General features: G+C 38.0%; 1 protein-coding gene across 9 annotated transcripts in view; it reads left to right on the top strand.

Annotated features, from left to right (window-relative positions):
* Window positions 1–19,081, top strand: part of ABCA1 (ATP-binding cassette A1) — a 380,643-nt gene that overhangs the window by 220,323 nt on the left and 141,239 nt on the right. For all 9 annotated transcript variants that reach the window (XM_089432768.1, XM_089432767.1, XM_089432762.1 and 6 more), the window contains 5 exons: window positions 10,283–10,324; window positions 10,418–10,514; window positions 10,744–10,871; window positions 11,004–11,108; window positions 11,399–11,545. In XM_089432768.1, coding sequence (XP_089288894.1) covers window positions 10,283–10,324; window positions 10,418–10,514; window positions 10,744–10,871; window positions 11,004–11,108; window positions 11,399–11,545 — 519 coding nt within the window. The remainder of the gene's footprint in view (window positions 1–10,282; window positions 10,325–10,417; window positions 10,515–10,743; window positions 10,872–11,003; window positions 11,109–11,398; window positions 11,546–19,081) is intronic.

The following is a 19,081-nucleotide window of genomic DNA, read 5'->3' as shown; positions in this document are numbered from 1 at the left end:
TATTTGTTGATGATACTCTGGTGTATTCCAAGAACTAGAGAGTGCATGAGGAACAACTTAGGATAGTGTTACAGGTGCTATGGGAGCATAAGTTGTATGCACAATTTAGCAAATCTGAGTTCTTTTAGCAACAGGTGCATTATTTGGGGCATGTAATCTCAGAGGAAATGGTTTGTAGTGGACCTTGAAAGGGTTAAGGCGATTATGGATTGGCCAACACCTCAAAGTGTGATAGAGGTGAGGTCATTTATGGGCTTGGTCAGGTACCATAGAAGATTCATCCAAGGATTTTCAAAGATTGGTCACCCAATCACCTTATTGCAAAAGAAAGGGGTGAAATTTGTTAGGAATCAAAACAAGCAATGAGCTTTGAGCAGTTGAAGCACTTCTTAACAAATGCACCTATCCTCAGGATTGCAAATCCAAATAAGGACTTCATAGTTTGTACAAATGGCTATAGGGGCGGGCTAGGAGGAGTTCTTATGCAAGAAGGGTAAATGATCACGAATGAATGTAAGAAGGTAAATGAACACGAACAATGCTATGTAACACATGATTTGGAACTTATAGCAATTGTACATGCCTTGAAGATGTGGAGGCATTACTCCTTGGTAGGAATATTTGTGTTGTTAACAGATTGCAGTTGGTTGAAATATTTGTATAATCAACCTTTCTTGAATGCTAGACAGACTTGGTGGATGATGGCTCTCATGAACAAGTTTGACTTCAAAATTTAACATATCAAGGGAAAAAAAAGCTGAGTAGAAGTTGCATTCAATAGGAGCATGTAGAATATACGTCTGACAAAGATAAGCACTTGTGACTCGTGAGCTTGAACAACAATAGGTTATATATACCCATCTCAGATTAATTGAAGAGATTCATAATGGATGAACTCTATAAGAGGACTTATACATGCCATCTAGGCTATCAAAAGATCATAAGAACAACAAAGAAGTTATATTATTGGCCTAGAAGGAAAAAGATATTGCGGGTTACATTGACAACTGTTTGGAGTGTCAACAAGTCAAAGCGGAGCATAAGCATCTTGTTGGATTATTGCAGCCCATACAAATTGTAGAATGGAAGTAGGAAGTCGTATGCATGGACTTCATCATTGGGTTGCCAAAATAGCCAAACAACATACTGCAATTATGGTGGTGGTGGATAAGTTGAGGAAGTAATGCACTTCACTACTAAGAAATCTACTTGCAAAGCAATTGACTTTGCAAATATTTGTTGACCCATTTCTTGTTTGTGCCCTAGTGCTGGTTCTCTTCTTCTCTTATGGGAGGAGGTATATTCTTGTTAGACTTAATCGTGGGGTACTTTTTGACCTTTCATTCGAGTATATATTTGATTTTTTTGGACTTGTAAAAGATGGCTTGTTAAACATGTTCTTTTGTTCGATCAATTTACTGCGTGCCAGGCATCCTCAATTTTTTTAGGATTTCATAACTTTATTTCACTACTAATATAATCTTTTAATCCATAGATGTACATTTTTAGCCATTGTTCGTCTGTGAATCCATTTTGTCAAGTTGCTAAAACTTAGCATTCATGAGTATTAGTTGTGTTTCCCTTTTGTTTGAGATGTACAAATTTGTTGTACAAATCATCTTCGTTTTCATCATGAAACCTTTTTAATAATTATGTCATGAAGGGTTGCCAATGAAAGGAATGGACATAACATTTTTTTGTCCACCATAGGAACTAGTCATAAGCTTCCCCTTCTAAATTGTCGGAAGTTGTAATTATCTTTTTCTCTTTCACCTAATGGAGGATTTGATTCAAAAATCCCTTTCATTTTGTTGACCTAGAGAATTGGTTCTTTATGGTCCTTGCCATCATACTTTTGTAATTCTTTCTTAAATCGTTGATGATTTCTATCTAGAGTTCTTGTGTGATATTGACTGCCTAAAAATATTATTTCAGGTGGTTCTTGATGTTTATGTTCTGTATTTTGTGAACTAGGTATTAGCCTTTGATAGATTAGGGGTAGTATCGTTAATGCATCTACCTTCTCAATTAGTTGTTTAATTTGTTTGCCATGATAGTTAGGTGTCCTGGTAGTTTCTTCCTTGTCATTGTTCCTCATTCTTAGTGCATATTGCCATCAATCTTTGGATTTTGCGAGCTGATTATCAATTATGTTTCCTTTCTCTATTAGCTGATTCATCTTCTCAATCAACAACTTTTGTTCTTACCCTAAATTTTGTTTGTGCCTTTTCCATGTTGTTGGGACAATATCTCCCCCCATTGACTGTCTCTATATTGATTGACTTTGGCATGTAGATTGTCATTGTACCATCTTGGGCTTGGTCTTCTTCCTTGTGGACTCCACTTCCTTTTCTTTTTATTATATATATATATAATTTCCAGAGAAGTTAGTTTTTTAAAACTATAATATGATTAATTTTTTCATTATAATATGATCTATTATAAATCAAGCTGTATGGAAACGACCATATGATTGGGCACCTATCCGATTTAAGATATTTCGTGACAAGGATAGAACTTGTGGACGGTGGCATTGTGCAACAACAAAGTTGTTTGGTAGTGTATGAGGTGTAAGTGCTGTTGAGAGGTGTACAACGATGTACAGGGTGTTGGTGAAATTGGCAACGACGACAATAGATTATGTGGCAATGACTGTGGCTACATAGGCAATAGTGGCGGAAGGTCAAGATTCTGCTATGGAAACTTGCAAGAAATGGCAGTAGGTGTTAGGGAAATAGGGTGACGAAAGGCGACAGATGAGCAAGGGACTAGTCAGGAAATGGTTGACAAAGTGAGGATAACAAAATAATGATGGCGGACGGGGCTAAGATTGCTGTATGGGATTGCTCACGAAGCTCTGATACTAGTGTAACAAAGATACTTGCAAACAATAATAATTATTATTGACTAAGATATGACTTGATGGTGCAATAGCCCTCATGATGGTTTGCTATATAGCATGGACTGGTCACAGGGTGAAAGGGTACACACCCGTTGACTATTTATTTGTAATTAATTAATATATTTACTACTTTTTATGTTAATAACAAATTGACTGAAAATATATGTTGATCAGAACAAAACTCGTAAATAGTTCAAGGTGAGAGAGCGTGTGTACATTAGATTCAAGCCAATGAGAAGTTCCTTGAGAATAGGGCCTTGTGCCAAGCTATCTCGAAGATAGTGTGGACCATTTGAGATCCTAGAAAGAGGATCAGTGGCATATAGGCTTGCTTTACCTTTGGTGAAAGCACACAATGTTTTCCATGTGTCATTACTTGATAAATATGTACATGATGCTAATAGTGTAATTGATTGTATTGTGATTTAGGTGGAACCAAAAGGAGAATTCCAGCTGGAACCTCAATGCATTCTAGATCCAAATGAGATTAAGCTCCATAACATAAGCATCATGCAGGTCAAGCTACAGTCGAAACACTTTGGAATGTATGAGGTAACATGTGAGCTAGAGGATGCGATGAAAAAGGCATGCCCTTTTTTGTTAAGTGGAAATAGTCCTCGACATGAATAGTGGAACACCGAGGATGGTGTTCCATTAATGGGGAGGGAATTCTTACATCCCTTTTTAACCCCCCAAGTTTTATAATTTGTAATTAAGTCTTATAATGCTAGAAATGGCTAGCATGGATATCTTCACAAACTTACCTTGATGTAATGTGCATTTTATTTAATATATTGCCAAAAGATGAAGAAGAGAGTAGCCAACACTGATGCCAATGCCTGAGATGAAGTTGTGAGGGAGAAGTGGTAAGTTTCCTAACTTACCTTGAATTAAATGGCCAAATTTTAGATTTGGTAATTAACTACCAAATTACTAGCAGTTATGGGAAGGAATGGGGAAGTGGTATTAAACTATTCTCTAGGTATGGGCTACATACCAATTTTGGAGACTTCTAAATTGACCATGCAGTCGAAGAAAAGGAACCTCGAATTCTCATGTAGACAAATTTGTTGAATTTGTAACTATGGTCGCCTTTCATAATGTATATTTGGCCACTCGATGTATTTTGTATTAATTATTGTAAAACATATTTAAAAGAAAGGTGTATTTTGAGTCAAAGTCCCATTGCCACTTTTAAAAGAAGAAAAATTGAATTTTTGAATTGAATTTTTTTGGCTCCAAAGTTGTCAAGTCGGCCTCCCTCCAAGTCAAGTTTGCCCAGGGCAAAGGACACAACCATTCGACCTAGCATAACACTATGTAAATGTAGTTCTACCTCACTCTCTTTCCACTGATTCTCACTTCCTTAAGAAGACAGTTTTTGGGCATCTTAGTGAAGATAAAGAAGGACAAGGAGGACAAAGAAGAAGACAAATTGCATCTTTTTCTCTCTCTCAAGCTCACATGTGTGGATAGGCTCTCTTATGGTTCTAAAATTTTGGGTAATTGCAAGGGTCGAAATTCTGGGTTTACTGGCAGTTGTAGGGGGGGCTGAAATTCTGGGATACATCAGACAAAGTGAATTGTTGGATTAGATTGGGAGGCTTGACTTGGAGGGGTTGACCAGGTTTGACCATATGTCTAGGTGTGTCTCTTATTGAATAGAAGAATTTCTCTATTGAAAAGGTCGCTGGGCTCTTCCCCTTGGTAGGTTTTCCTAGGGTAAATCTTGTCTTCTCTTTGTGCATTGTGATCTCTACTATTCTATAGTTCTTGTATGGTTGAATTTCTGAAGTATAATTGCTGAATGCTATATTGGAATAATTTAAAAGAAGATCAACTTCAAAAGTGATTATCAAATTTTCAAATATACTATAAAAATCAACAATGTTGTGGTTGGATAGAGGCGGAAGTGAGGAGTGGAGTGCGTGCGGTTGCAATTGGAGGGAAAAAAACTGCTGTTATAGTGTTGTGTGTTGATTTTTTGTGTAACATAGTTAGGTATTCTCACATGCTTAAGTCAACCTAGAATAATTATGAAAAAAATTAAAATAAAATTTATTTTTGGAGTGACATGTCAGTTTGAGAAGTCAAGTCGGCCTGACCAATTAAACGGTGTGTCCCTTGAGTTATTTTACCCTGTTCGACAAGTATAAATAGCTGACGTGACATCTCATTTTCTACACAAACTCAAGAGCAAGTTTATTCTCTCTTATCTCTCTTGACAACCACACGTATGAGAAGTAGGAAGTTTGCATATGAAGTGGGAAGTCTGCTGAGAAACAGGAAGTCTGTAGGAGAGGCAGGAAGGCTGCAAGAACCACAAGAATGCTTCAAGAGCCGCAATACTATAGGTGAACCAGGGCATAAGAACGGTTAAAGGGGTTGACCTCAAAGGACAAGAGGTTCGCCAGGTTTGACTGATATTTTGACTTGGATATTAGCACAAATTTCTAGACAAATTGCTGATTTGTAAACCTTGTTGAAGAATAATTTCTCCTAAAGAAAAGTTTGGTTGGTTTTCTTGCAAGTTTGGGTTTCCCAGGGTAAAAATATTGTCTCTATTGTCACCCTGATCACTTTTCACCTTTATTACAAATATTTTTATAGGCACATGGGCTAAGGGCAAAAGGGATAGAGATTCCAGGGCTTGAGGGGATATTCCTACATGAACATATTTTGTTGTTTAGAAGAAGCCTGAAGGCTGATAATGGCAGACAAAGGGACAAATAGCCAAATGGCATGAGGGTGATTGGCCTTCAAGACTGACCAATGATGATAGGGCCAAGCACCACAAAAATCTGAGTACAAGGGACAGGTGGAAGATTTTTTCTTATTGGTCTGGAGAATTGGACCAGGTTGGACACTAACAATCAGGAAGCATAGTTTGAACAACCAAGGAAGGGGAGGAGCCTAGTATCTAAAAACTTTAGTTAGAATCTCTCATGGAGCGTGCACAACTTCTGTTGAAAAAGGAGTGGAAATACACACAAGAAGTTGGGGTCTAACCATGGTTGAGGATTAGTTCAGTCCCTTATTGGGATATATTGTTACTGTTGTTGAGTTCTCTGCGAGTTTGGTTTGAGTTTCATCCTCTTTGAAACTTGGGTTTGTCGTTGGGAGTGAGCCATTACTTGGGCCACAATTGTCTTTAAGAGAGCCAGCGTAGTGCTTTGGGAAAGGATGTGATGTTCTCCATTATTTCCAGTCACAGATTTGGAAGTTCGTGTATCAATCGTTGAGGCAAAGTTTGTGGGAGATTGTAATGTTGAGAAGTGTATCTTGGCTGAGTGACGAAGATTGGTGGAAATTCCTTCAGATGAGGACAACAAACCTCTGGATTCCCTTGATTGCCAGGGTGGAGGTTGCTCCTTGGAGCCCTGCCTTCTCAAGATTTGGAAATCAAGCTCGGGGGTGACAACTGTGCAAGAATCCTAGTTGCAACCTGTCTACGGTTGAGAGGAGAGTTCCTATCCCAGATTTAGTTGCCCATCTGCATTTTAGATGAGTATCTTTAACATTAGTTGCATGGTAAATTGCTAGTTCATGTTGAAAATTTGGCAGCTCAAGGATGAATTTTTAAAAATAGAAAGTTTAAAAATAGAATTTCTAAAACTAGAAAGTCTAAAAATAGAAGGTCTCAAGTATGACTTTCCAAAAGTAGTCTATCACCTTGCATCAATTGGTAATCAAGTATTGTTGATGGAAAATCCCTTTTGATCATCAATCAATCCTAATAGTTCAATTTTGACTTAATTATCAATAATATCATTAATATTATTATTCTTATTCCTATGATACTATTATATTATTATTAAAAAGAAATCCGTGTCACTCAATCATGGCTCTTAGTAATGTTCTCTTACACTCTCATTATTGGCATGGCATATTCCTCTTACACTCTCATTAATGCTCTTACACTCTCTTACACTCCTTAAAGCACTGCATAAAAGATTTTCTTACCCTCCCTTGCACTCAATAAGAGCATGTCATAAAAGATTCTTCTTACGCACTCCTTAATGCATATGTTACTCTCTCTTAAAAGCATAAGTTACAAAGGCATGTGTACCTCCTTAATGACATGAGTTACATTTCTTAAATGGGCGTGAGTTACACTCCCCTTGGCATGCGAGTTACTCCTCCTTTATGGCATGGATTCATTGCTCATCCTATATATATGTGCCTCATTCTTTCTCCCCTCACTACTTGTGCATTGTGAAAGAAGAATTCGAACTTGAGAAAGAGTTGGAGAGAGTTGAAGAGGATTGTGAGAGAGAGACTTGGAGAGTAAGAGTAGAACTTGGTGAGCCAAGGTTGATTCAATGCTTCAGTGTTGATCCAGTTGAAGGGAAGATTGATTCAGTGTGCATCTACTACTGCTACTAGTGGTCTTCATGCTACAACTTGTTCAGATTTGGGTGAACTTACTCATTCTCTTGATCTCTCATTGTACTTTGTATCTCTGCTGAACAATTGATTTCTAATAGAAGAAGAATCTGGTTGGGTTTTTGTTAATTTAAGGTATGTTCTATGCTTAGAGCAATTTATTTCAATTTTCATAGTTAGCTCAATATCTTTTCCAGATTAGCAATCACATCAGCATTAAAGTAAATTGCAGATAGAACATAGACATAGATCGCAGAAGACAAGCCAAGACAAGAGGACACAAGATGTGGCGCTAGCCAGGGACAAACCCCAATGTGGGGAAACCTTTGATCAATTCTTCTTATATGTTCTTCAATAGTTCAGCAGAGAGAGAGAAAGAGAGAGATAGTACATATACAACAGAAGTCAACATTTTGACTTATCTAAATAAGAGCATAGATCATCTCTAAGTAGATGATACATGAGGTAGCTGAACTCAGTTGAAGACATACTGCTTCAATTGATTCTTCATCGCCTTGCTGCACCTATCATTGTGCTTCTCCTCCTCATCATGCTGCACCTCACTGTGCTGCACCATGCTGCACCCATCATCACTATGCTGCACTTCATCACATGCTCCCATCACTGGGCTGCACTCGATCATTATGCAGCACTATACTGCTGTCTCTAACACCATGCTGCATCCAACTGCTGCATCTAGATATGTAGCTGCATCCATAGGCTGTATCTTAACATGTTGCATCAACTGCTGTAGCCAACCGTAATGCTTCATCAATATTATCCACCATGTGACCTTGCTGTCCCATGCATCTTTGCAGCACCATGTATCTTTGCAGCACTATGTAGCCCAGCTGTCCCATGTATCTTTGCAGTACTAGTTACCTTGCTGCACTAGTTACCTTGCTGTCCCATGTACATTGCTGCACTAGTTACCTTGCTGTCCCATGTACATTGTTGCACTGGATACCTTACTGTCCCATATTCCTTTGCAGCACTATGTGACCTTGCTGTTCCATCTTCCTTTGCTGCACCATGTAACCTTGCTGTCCCATCTTCCTTTTCTGCACCATGTGACCTTGCTGTCCCATTTTCCTTTGCTGCCAATACACCATACAAATGCTGCTGTTTGTCACTTCATTACTGCTGTAATTTCTGGGACTGGTTAGGGCACACAACAGTCCCTAACCATCCTCAAATCTAGCCTAGAATTTCCCTTATGAAATGTGGCCTACCCTAGTGTGAACATACCTCATTTAGATGACTACGTCTAGGGTATTCTAGGACTGCAGCTAGGGCTTCCTTAGGACTGCGGCTAGGGCTTCCTTAGGACAACGTCTAGGGCTTCTTTAGGACAATGTCTAGGGCTTCTTTATGACAGCGTTAGGGCTTCTTTAGGACTGCGGCTAGGGCAGATTGTTAAGCCTCCTTTCCTCTTGCGCCTTAGGGCTACTTCCTCCTAGATTTCTCTCACACTAAAACCCAAAATAAGTGGAGAGAAATCAAGAGAGAAGTGTTTATGAAATGACTCTTAAGTCATCTCCTTTTATACTAAAACGTTGAGCACATGTGGGTGTTATTTAGTTGCTGGCCGATCTTGACGAATTGTCTTATAACACAAATAAATTCATAACTCCATGAATATTTATCGGAATCGGATGATCTTTAGATCAATCCTACAACTCTCGATGAGAGGGATCCAAGAAAAATATCAGATACCATTAATAAGATGACTCACATGGAGTTTGGCCCTAGTTGCCAATTTTAACAGTTTTTTCCTTTGTGGGTTTTTTCCTGGTCATTGGACCTAAATTGTCTGTGTCCCATTGTATTCTTGGCTGTCTTCTATTGTGCATTTGATTTGTGTTCTATCTACAATTGCTTATCTAATATTGCAACATAAAGACATTTTGTAATAAGTGATTGTTACAACATAGAACATCAGAATTTCAACAAGGTATCAAAGCGTTGGTGAAGATAAGCTCAAGAAGACAAGGACTATTTACAGCTCTCTTTTATGTTGGGAAACCACCATTTCCAGGGAGAACATTTCCTGAAGAAACCACCATTTCCACACATACCATTGGATGAGGAAAATGTGTGCACATTGATCATTACCAAGCATAACATGCCACTTCAGGAGGGCAAGTATTGTCCAATCTACTATTACCAGGCAGCGAATAACCATTCAGAGGGAAATAAATTATAGGGAAGATTGAGGATTTGTGGGAAGCTTTCAAAGACCAAAAACACAGAATGGAGGATGGATTTCACTAGAAAAGTGCCAGCCTAAAATGGATTCTTTCCAATCCTTTCAAAAATGGTGGATTTCAAACTTCATGGATTAAATATGGTGAGTATGATTCCATAAGCTTGCTTGCTAATGAAGACAGTGCCCTGCTTCTCACAAGCTGTACAGTCAATCTGCATGGCATCCTATTAATATTGAATAGGCATTGTCTCATTGATTCTAATCCAGCAATCTTTATTCTTGATCCTAGTTTATGCTACCAAACCGCAGAACACTGACAGCAGTAAATTCGATACACAGTCCAATCTCATAATTTGTTGTCCATCTATTTTGATATTATGTATCACATGTGCCCCTTTTTTCTATGGTGCTAAATAAATATTGATTGTTTCTTATTTAGCAAATGCACATTTCAAAGCGCAACTAAGATGATCTACATTTGGATTATATTCCCTGTAATGTAGTTTACACGTCTTTCGTATTTAAGTTTTCTTTTTCGTTGTTACACATGTATTCTGGTTATTTTAGGCATGGGTAATTTGCCACAAACTTGTGGCGAGATTAATTCCTTATTGAAATTATTCACTATTGGTTCTAACTTCTTACTGATCAAGGCTGATTTTTTTGTTAAGACATGTTATCTTGTATGTGAAGGTTGATTTTTTTGTTAAGACATGTTATCTTGTATGTGAAGGTTTATTTGAAGTTCAATGAACTAACATGTTACCTTCGTCATTGCTTCCCAGGAACGTGAAGTAAAAGCAAAACACCAACAGATTATTAGCGGGGTTCGTTAAGTTCATTCATATCTTCTTTTCTGTCTTTTCATGTGTTTAATTTTGTGGTGTAAGCTCAGAATTCAAAGTTTGTCTATGTTTCAGGTTTCTGTTCTTGCTTATTGGATCTCAACTTATGTATGGGATTTCATCAGTTATCTTCTTCCAGCATCACTTGCAATGTTTCTATTTTATGTTTTTGGTATGTTATAAAGTTCATTATATAAGTTTAATTTCTTGGAAATCTGTAGAGATTATGTTAAACTCTACTAAAGGAAAAATTGAACACCATAAGCATGCATATACCATATCTTTCATTTTAACGGATGATCTACTAATGCCTTCCTTTTAGTTAGGTATGATTTATAGATTTGCTACTGGTAGAATGGGTATTTTCATTGTACATAATATTTAACATTTCTTCCCTTCAGGTCTAGAGCAGTTTATTGGCAGGGATAGCTTTGGACCAACTTTATTCATGTTGTTGGGATATGGGCCAGCAGTGGCAGCTTTAACATATTGCCTTACATTCCTTTTTACTGATTATTCTGTTGCCCAAGTGAGCCATTTTTTTAGTATTTTAAATTGTTTTACATGCTATTTAAACTTTAAACTCGTGTTTTGAGCTTCAACATGAATTATCAATTGTGCTAGACATCTAATGCCATCCTTTGTATTTTAAACAAAGCAGAATGTGGTGTTGCTGGTACATTTTTTCAGTGGCCTTGTTCTTATGGTCATCTCATTCATTATGGGTCTCATCCGTGCAACCAAACATGCAAACTCATTACTTAAGGCAAGTTTCCTCACCGAGTTCCAGAACACTTGATTTCATGATGTTTATCTATGATAGTTCTGAATTTTTTTTACACGTCTACCCGTAGTTGTCTGTAGTTTGTGTTTTACTTTGATATGTGTTTTATTTGGACAATGAAGTAGATGATGTGTTAAGAGATATGGAACAATATCCTGTCCGGAAAAGTGGGGCAGATTATGCTTTTATGTTTTCTAATCTAAATTACATAACTTGTTTAATCTTCTAAAAACACTTCTATTCCTAAAATTTGTCCTGTACATTGGTGGCAGAACTTTTTCAGGGTATCACCAGGATTCTGCCTTGCTGATGGACTTGCATCCCTTGCGTTGCGAAGGCAAGGTATGAAGCTTGGATCTGGAGAGGGACCTCTAGATTGGAATGTAACTGGTGCATCTGTATTTTATCTACTTTTGGAGGTTTGTTCACCTAAATTCCTCAGTCCTTATTTTAGATTTGATTTATAATCAGGATATAAGATTTTGTTTGCTTCATTAGAAGTAGCTAGTTAACAATGTTCATGTAGACTATGGACATGGGTATATTAATAAAGTCACTTTTTGACTTGGTGCAAATCATCCTTTAGTATTGTATTAAATTATTAATGACTCATGGATTGTTTGAGTTATTTTAAGGTTCATGCATCTAGGGTTGATGCAGTTAGGGTTTTGTCGATTCCATTACTACAAAAGGACACGTTCTCTTCATTTCATAATCTACAAAGTGTTTTTCCTCTTCCAAGTTCTTTTGTGTTGTTGGTGCCTTTCTGTTTTGTTTCTTTTGGTTTGGGGTACTAGAGCAATAATGAGGGGAAGCCTAAGTGGGTGAATGCCTAGGGATTGTATAGATTTGTGACAGACAAGAAAGCAGAGAAGCTGAAGAGTGAATGACTTTTGGGGAAAGAAAGCTAAAGTATATTTCATTCGAGTTTTTACTAAGCTGGGTTTGTTTTTCTGAAAATAGAGAAATTCTTGAGTCGTTTTTCTAGATTTTTAGATGGGTTAGGTTCATTTTTCTCAATTGAATGGTGGGTTGGCTTTTGTGAAAAAAAAGTGATTAGAAAAATAGAAAAAAGAGAAAATTTTGACTGGGTAGCTGCCAATGGTATGGATCAGCCATGATACACATCAGTTGTACAATATGCAGGGCTGTAGGGTTCAGTTGCAGCCAACCCATACAGCAGCATAAAAATGATATCCATTTGAGTCATATGGATTATCTTACAACAATTTACAGGTAATGTTGGGCTATACAGATACCTATGATAGAAATTGAAGTGCTATATAGACAACAGGAAAGTCTATCAGTGGAATGCCTCAGTATTTTGAGTCAATTTCACTGAACAGTTGTGAAATTTGGCTAATTTTATTGTAGTTTTGCAGATCCAGCAAGTAATTGGCAGAAATTTGGTAGATTGGACAATTCTCTGTTTTTCTTAGTAATTTGTAGTCTTGGGGGAAAAAAACAGAAATTTGTTTAAATTAACAAGTATTTGTATGAAATCTAGCAAATATTTGTTCAATTTAGCAAGTTATTGGCTGAAATTTAACAGATTGGACAAAAAATTTGCTCTTTTTATTAGTGATTTGCAGTTCGGGGGATGAAAGAACATATATTTGTTTAACTTTGCAAAGTCTTTGGCAAATATGCCAAACATCTGTGCATTTTTCAGCAGATTTATTAGTTTTCTAGTAATAATTTTTGGTTTTAGGTCGGTAATCTTTAGTTTGATGGAGGAAAAACACAAATATTTTGTCTGCAAGTTTCTATTTCAGTTACAGAATTGATTTTCAACAACATTTATGCCAATTTTTTGATGCTCTAATGGCTAGTTTGTCTAACATCATGTTAAAGCGTAATAATAATTTTTATGGGAAGAATTATATAAGATGGAAGTAATGTATGTTTACCATCTTTGAGCATAAGTGTTTGGATCAGCTTATGTTGGGCAGGGAACATGAACAACATTAGCTGCGAATGATCAATGCAAATTTGATGAGCAGAATAGAAAATTGGTAATGTAGATATTGTAGAATTGTGAGATTCACTAGAGCGTGCCTCATACTCACACCTGAATTATACAGAATCTGCAGAATCATTGATTTGGATCAGATTCTCTCAGTTTCTGTGAGTTCTTTTCTAGATTTTTTTTTGAAATTTGGATTTGTATTTTGTTCTCAAGGATTTTAATCAAAATTTAGCCATCATTTTGCAATCGATGAGAGTCAATTGCGAAAGGAGAAATTGTTTCCCAAAATCAGGAATCATTTCCTCCCTTAGAGATGGATTCCATTATCCAAAAAAGAAACACTTAAAAGGGCTCAAAACTGCATTGGAAGGAGAGACATTTAGGTGTATTAATAAAGTCACTTGTTAACTTAGTCTATTTCATGCTTTAGTGTTGTATTAATGGCTTAAATAACATTTAAGTCATTTTAAGGTTCATGCATTTAGTGTTTATGCGCTTATGGTTTTTATCTCCCCGTTACTTTTTTTTTTCGAAGCATTTTTCTCCCCTTCACTATAAAAGGATTTTAATATTCCAAAAATAATTGGACAAAATTTTCCAGACTTTCCCTTAAAAAAGTTACACCATAAATTTCTTTATTTATACCCAATCAAATTGCACAATTTGCACCATGAAGTTAGCAGCACAACAAATAAATTCTGCAATATGAAAACCCAGAAATGCTGCAAGTCAAAGTTAACATGAGAAATAACAGCAAACTCAAATTTATTTTATTTTCTAGAATAAGATTACATGCGAATACAAACTATCAATGTGTAATATCCTCAATTTTTATTTTTCATGTGAGGAGGTCAGCAGAGACCCTTGGGATGGTGCTAAGTGTTGGAAAATGTAACTATGTTCGGTCTTCAATAGTGTACTTGAATCATCATGTAACGTACTTGTCAAAAGAATAAAGAAAAGAATTGTTATTATTATTATTATTATTGTGACTTATTAAAGCATGAGTTTCATGCTTGGGTCACCATGTTTTAGGTCAAAGTCCCTATTGAAGATTTCTAGGATTTATTCCGAGTCTATAGAGTTATTGTACATTTAAAGAGACCTTTCTTGAGCTTTTGAATCATGTAAAAAGTTTAAGTATTGAGTCAAATATGAATTATGTAACCTCCACAACATGTTTGCCTAGAAGAAGATCAAGTCGGCCTAAGGACCCTATTCAACCCCTCATGAAGCCTATAAAAGGAAGCTCATCGAATTCATTTGGAGCATAATTCTCTCACACAAGTTCGAAATCTCTTGTAGCTGGGAAAATGTGCAAAGTTCTCTTGTAGTTGGGAAAGAGTGCGAAGTCTGTTGCCAGGAAGCCGAAGTGAATGCGAGTTTGGGGAAGTATAAGGAGAAAGGAAAAATCAAAATTTTGGTGCCTCTATCTCTGTGTTTCGTGGTTTGGATTGGGAGATCGAAGTCTCCCAAGTTTTGCTATTGCCGGAAGCTGCCTGTTGGTAGAAGTCGCTGCCTAGTCGAAGTTGCTAGAAGGGGTTGAAGATCTGGGAGGCTGACTTGGTGTGGAGGGAAAGTCTGGTCTTGGTCTAGGGTGAAGAGTCTCAAAGAATACTATTGAAAGGAAGAATTATCTTGATTGGGTTTTCCCCTCAAGGGGGGTTTTGCCCTGGCTTGTGCCTATATCTTGTGTCTCTTGTTTTGTGATCTTCATACACACATAATATGGTAATTGCTTGATGAAAGATACAATAATAAAGAAGTAAAAGAAGCGAACACACTCACAAGTAATTATCAAGAAAGGAGAATGAAACCGTAATATAACTACTTTGATTTTCCAACATGGTTTTAGAGGTAAGGTCAGGAAGAGTCGAAGATCACTTTGTTGGCATAGATTCGCCCTCTATGATGAACTACATAAGAATGGGTTTCAATATTCTTGGTTGCTCTTACAGGGTCTCTTACTGATGACTATGTTGTTAGAGGCCTGGGATCAACATCGTTGAAGTTGATCAGCGCTGCATTCTATATGTTCCAGGTTTGAAAAAGAATTTGTTAATTTTCCTTAAGGCAACATTGTTCTTTACTATGATAGTTGCATTTCACCATTAATACTTTAAGTTCACCACATATCATCATTTCATTATTCAGATCTACACTATACTATATCAAGATGTGCAATAACATAGAAAGAAACAACATCGCCATCATCAGTGTAGCGGAATATAAAAGGAATAGTAGTCATGCACAAATATAGAGACACCAGGATTGGTCCACGATTAGGGAAAAACCCACTATGGGGATAACCCTTGCAAATCTTCTTCTCCTTCTTAGATCGTCATAAAAAGTTACAACAGTGAGTACAACGAGCTCAATACAAATGATCAGCAATAGGTAACAATAAGCCGGATCTACAGATCTGTGATAACAACATAGAAACTTAGATCCACCGATCTATAGCAAAGAAACCCATGTCCACAGATCACTGATGTCGAGATGCCAAAATCCCAGATCTGAATTGGGTCGCTCTCATCAGTATTGTCTGTGAGCGAATGAAAACCTCAAAATCGCACTCACGAAGACATTATCCGAGTGACTGTAATAGCAAAGTCGCTCCCAGGAGGTCTCTGTGCTTGCGACTATGGCCCTGAACATAGAAGAACCAAATTTGCTCTCTTGTTGGGTTGTTTGAGCGACCAACATGTCAAATTCGCACCCTCGTAGTGCTACCCGAGGGACTGAACTGACAGAGTCGCTCCCTGGGCTACTTGAAGCCAGCGACCGGGGACTGGAACCTTCCGATCTGTCTCTAAACCCAAAGTCTCTCTCTCTGAATTGCCTCCCAGCGACCAGAGGGCCAAAGTCGCTCTCTTACCCACTTTGTGCCTGCGACTGAGAACGAAAAACCTCCGATCTGTGCCAATGATCGAGATCCAAAAGACCCTAGCTTAGAGCGAACCTTTCGCCTGTTATCTTGGACCCTTGAGCGAACTCCTTACGCCGAACCTGTGCGAACCAAGACAAAAGAGAAGAGAAGATGTGTGTTTCCAAATGATCTTGAGGTCTCTTCTATTTATAGGATTTCTTGAGGGGTCACTTGGCGTTAAGACTGACCCAAGCAGTTACTCATGTGGTTAGGGCTGACCCATTCCATAATACACGTGTGAATAAAATAATTCATAACTTAACTTCTGCTTGACCAAATTAGGTGATCTTTAGGTCGATTTTGGTCCCCTCGCAAAGGGGAATCTAATGCAATCATTATCTTGGTCATTTGAGCTGTCCAAGGTGGAATTTTACCGCAGTTGCAAAAATTAACACTGCCTCTCAACCAAGGAGAATTCCACCTGTTAATATCTGTCCCTCGAACAATATGTCATTTTGGAATCTTCGAGTGTCATCATGTATCATCACGGATCATCTCTGTCATGTAGTCATCGTGCCATGTCCATCTCAACTGTCTCATCATCACAAATCATCATTGTACATCTCGATCTATCCTTTGCTTATTCCTGTTTATCTCTTGATTGTTCTTGCTTGTCCATATCTTTACGTCTTGTCAAGTTGTTGTAATGCTTGACTATCTCTGCTCAACTCTAACTGCTGAAACTTTCTTTGATCTAAAAGAAGAAGAATTTGTTACCAGAGGGGAGCTCAATCTACCACCTTCTATCCATTAGGTTGCTATCATGGAATCTTTGCTAGCAGGCTACTACTCGGAATATCATCAGGCTAGCACTTGGAAATGTCATCGGGCTGCCACTTGGAAACACCAGCAGGGAGTTAGATCTATGACCCACATCATCATCAGAGAGCATATCATCAAGGAGCATGTCTCAACCTGGAACCATATCGGGGAGCTACTACTCAACCCAAAATCCAATGACAATGAGGAAGGCCCTGTGGGACACTCTCACCTCATGTCCATGACAATGGGGAAGGTCCTGTTGGACACTCTTACCCCAAGTTATCTCGTATAGGGGAGTATATAGATATCACCTTATATTGAGCAATAGGATAACTCTCCTCATAGGGGAGCACACCCTCAACCCTGGAATCTCATCGGGGAACACATCTACAACCCCATATCTTAGCAATAGGATATCCAAACATACAAGGGAGCGCATGTCGACCTTGGGATCTCATCAGGGAGCTCAATCTCAACTTGGAGTCACATAGGGTTATCTCAACCCATCCTATTGCCTACTGATCTTCCCCTCGATGGTAGAACCCCTGCATCATAATCAACTTGGGTTGTACACCTCAAGTACACTCTCAACTCGTTGGCTAAAATGAGGAGCGATATTCCCGTCAAGCTAGCCTGCTTGAGGTTATGATGCCAACTGGGGTATACTTTGCAAAGACCAAGAGGGGAGTAGCATTCTCCGACCCTATGAAGATAGGGGAGCAATATTCTTCAACCCTGGGTAACAGATAGGGTAATGCCCTATTGTCCAAAGTTCCCTCAACCCTAGGAGCCCTCTATCTCAATTCCTCACCTTGGGAGCTCAAGTGGGGTGGGAAGAGTATGCTCAGTGTCCTCGATCAGCGCTGCCCCTTATCCGGAGGGGCAACATCCATCAGTCCAAGTTGTTCTCATCATCAACTTGCCTCAATAGCAGTTGTTTCCTGTTCATACAGAACATCAAATCAAATATCATGTCAGATCATATATAATCATATGAATCACAAAAGGATACCATAATCATCCTCCCTCTCACGGAGGGGCCAACCACAAGCCTAAGCTTGTTTCGAACAACTGCACTGTCTCAATATATGAGAGTACCTCGGTCCCAACCATAGATATGGGACTTACTGCCAATCAGATCATCACAATGTATCCATGGTATCCATGTCATATCTAGATCATGCTCAAACAACTCTTCTAAGGAGCTTTCGTATCCTGCCTCACAGCTAGCTATGCTAGCAACATCATGATCAACCTTGGTCATGCTATGGACCTCTCATCCAAGATATCATGGCAGATCTCATGCTAAAGCAACATTTGAATGTGCATATCAGCAATAATCTCAAGTATCAGCAATACATCTATGCAGATACATATCATAGGAGAAATATCACATTCTCAAAATAGAACACCTCATGCAGATATTTCAAAGCATGCTCGGTGGCAACTCTATGTGAGTGAAGCAACTCACTCATGAATTCATTATGCACATCATACATATATAGATGGATGTTCAAAACGGAACATCAATGCTCCAACTGTCGGATGCCATGTCAAGTTCAACAACATCTTGAACTTCAAATCAGAGTATCCAAGGATTTTCATTTTCATGACATTTTCCAATAGCTTTGCAATATGGAATTTCTTTCCAAATTCCAGAAATCGATTCATCATGCCATGATACATTATTTCGGGCTTCATAAGCCTTCTCCCTCTGATTAGATCATCAGAGGCTCATCACCTGTCACAAGTAGATCATCAGGATATAAAACCAAAACCATAATCAATATCAAAGCCATACCTTGGAACTCATTATCCCAACTTCATCAGATGATTGTTAAAGCTAGACATATCTGGATTGCAATGCTTTAAGCATAATGCCAACATTATCATCCTTACATAACTCGTTGTTGTACCATCAACAATAAAGTCAACTCATCAGAGTTTAGAAGCCAGATCATGACCATTATGAAAGTCATCATTATCATAGTATTAATACTTTCAACCAGAAGATAGGTGTAGCTCATATCAAATCATGACTTCATCACACCAACAAGTCATGCATTATCAATCCTAACTCTATCAAGTCATTCTCATAAGCATAATATAAGTCATCTTGTCACTAGGTGTAAATGTATATGTCAAGGATGAGTCATGCAGGTTCTATTTTTCATGCCAAATCACAACTATCATTATTTCAACTGTTGTGCTAAGAATGAGGAGGCCAATAAGTCATCATGCCCACATAATATCGATATCAGGGCAAATCAACAATCGTCAAATCAAATCACTAGA

This window comes from Pinus tabuliformis, chromosome 5_1, assembly GCF_031772625.1.
Source record: "Pinus tabuliformis cultivar Carrire ecotype Pingquan chromosome 5_1, CPIR1, whole genome shotgun sequence".
Taxonomy (NCBI): domain Eukaryota; kingdom Viridiplantae; phylum Streptophyta; class Pinopsida; order Pinales; family Pinaceae; genus Pinus; species Pinus tabuliformis.
Note: the sequence above shows the minus strand (reverse complement) of the source record. Positions and strands in the feature narration are given on the sequence as shown.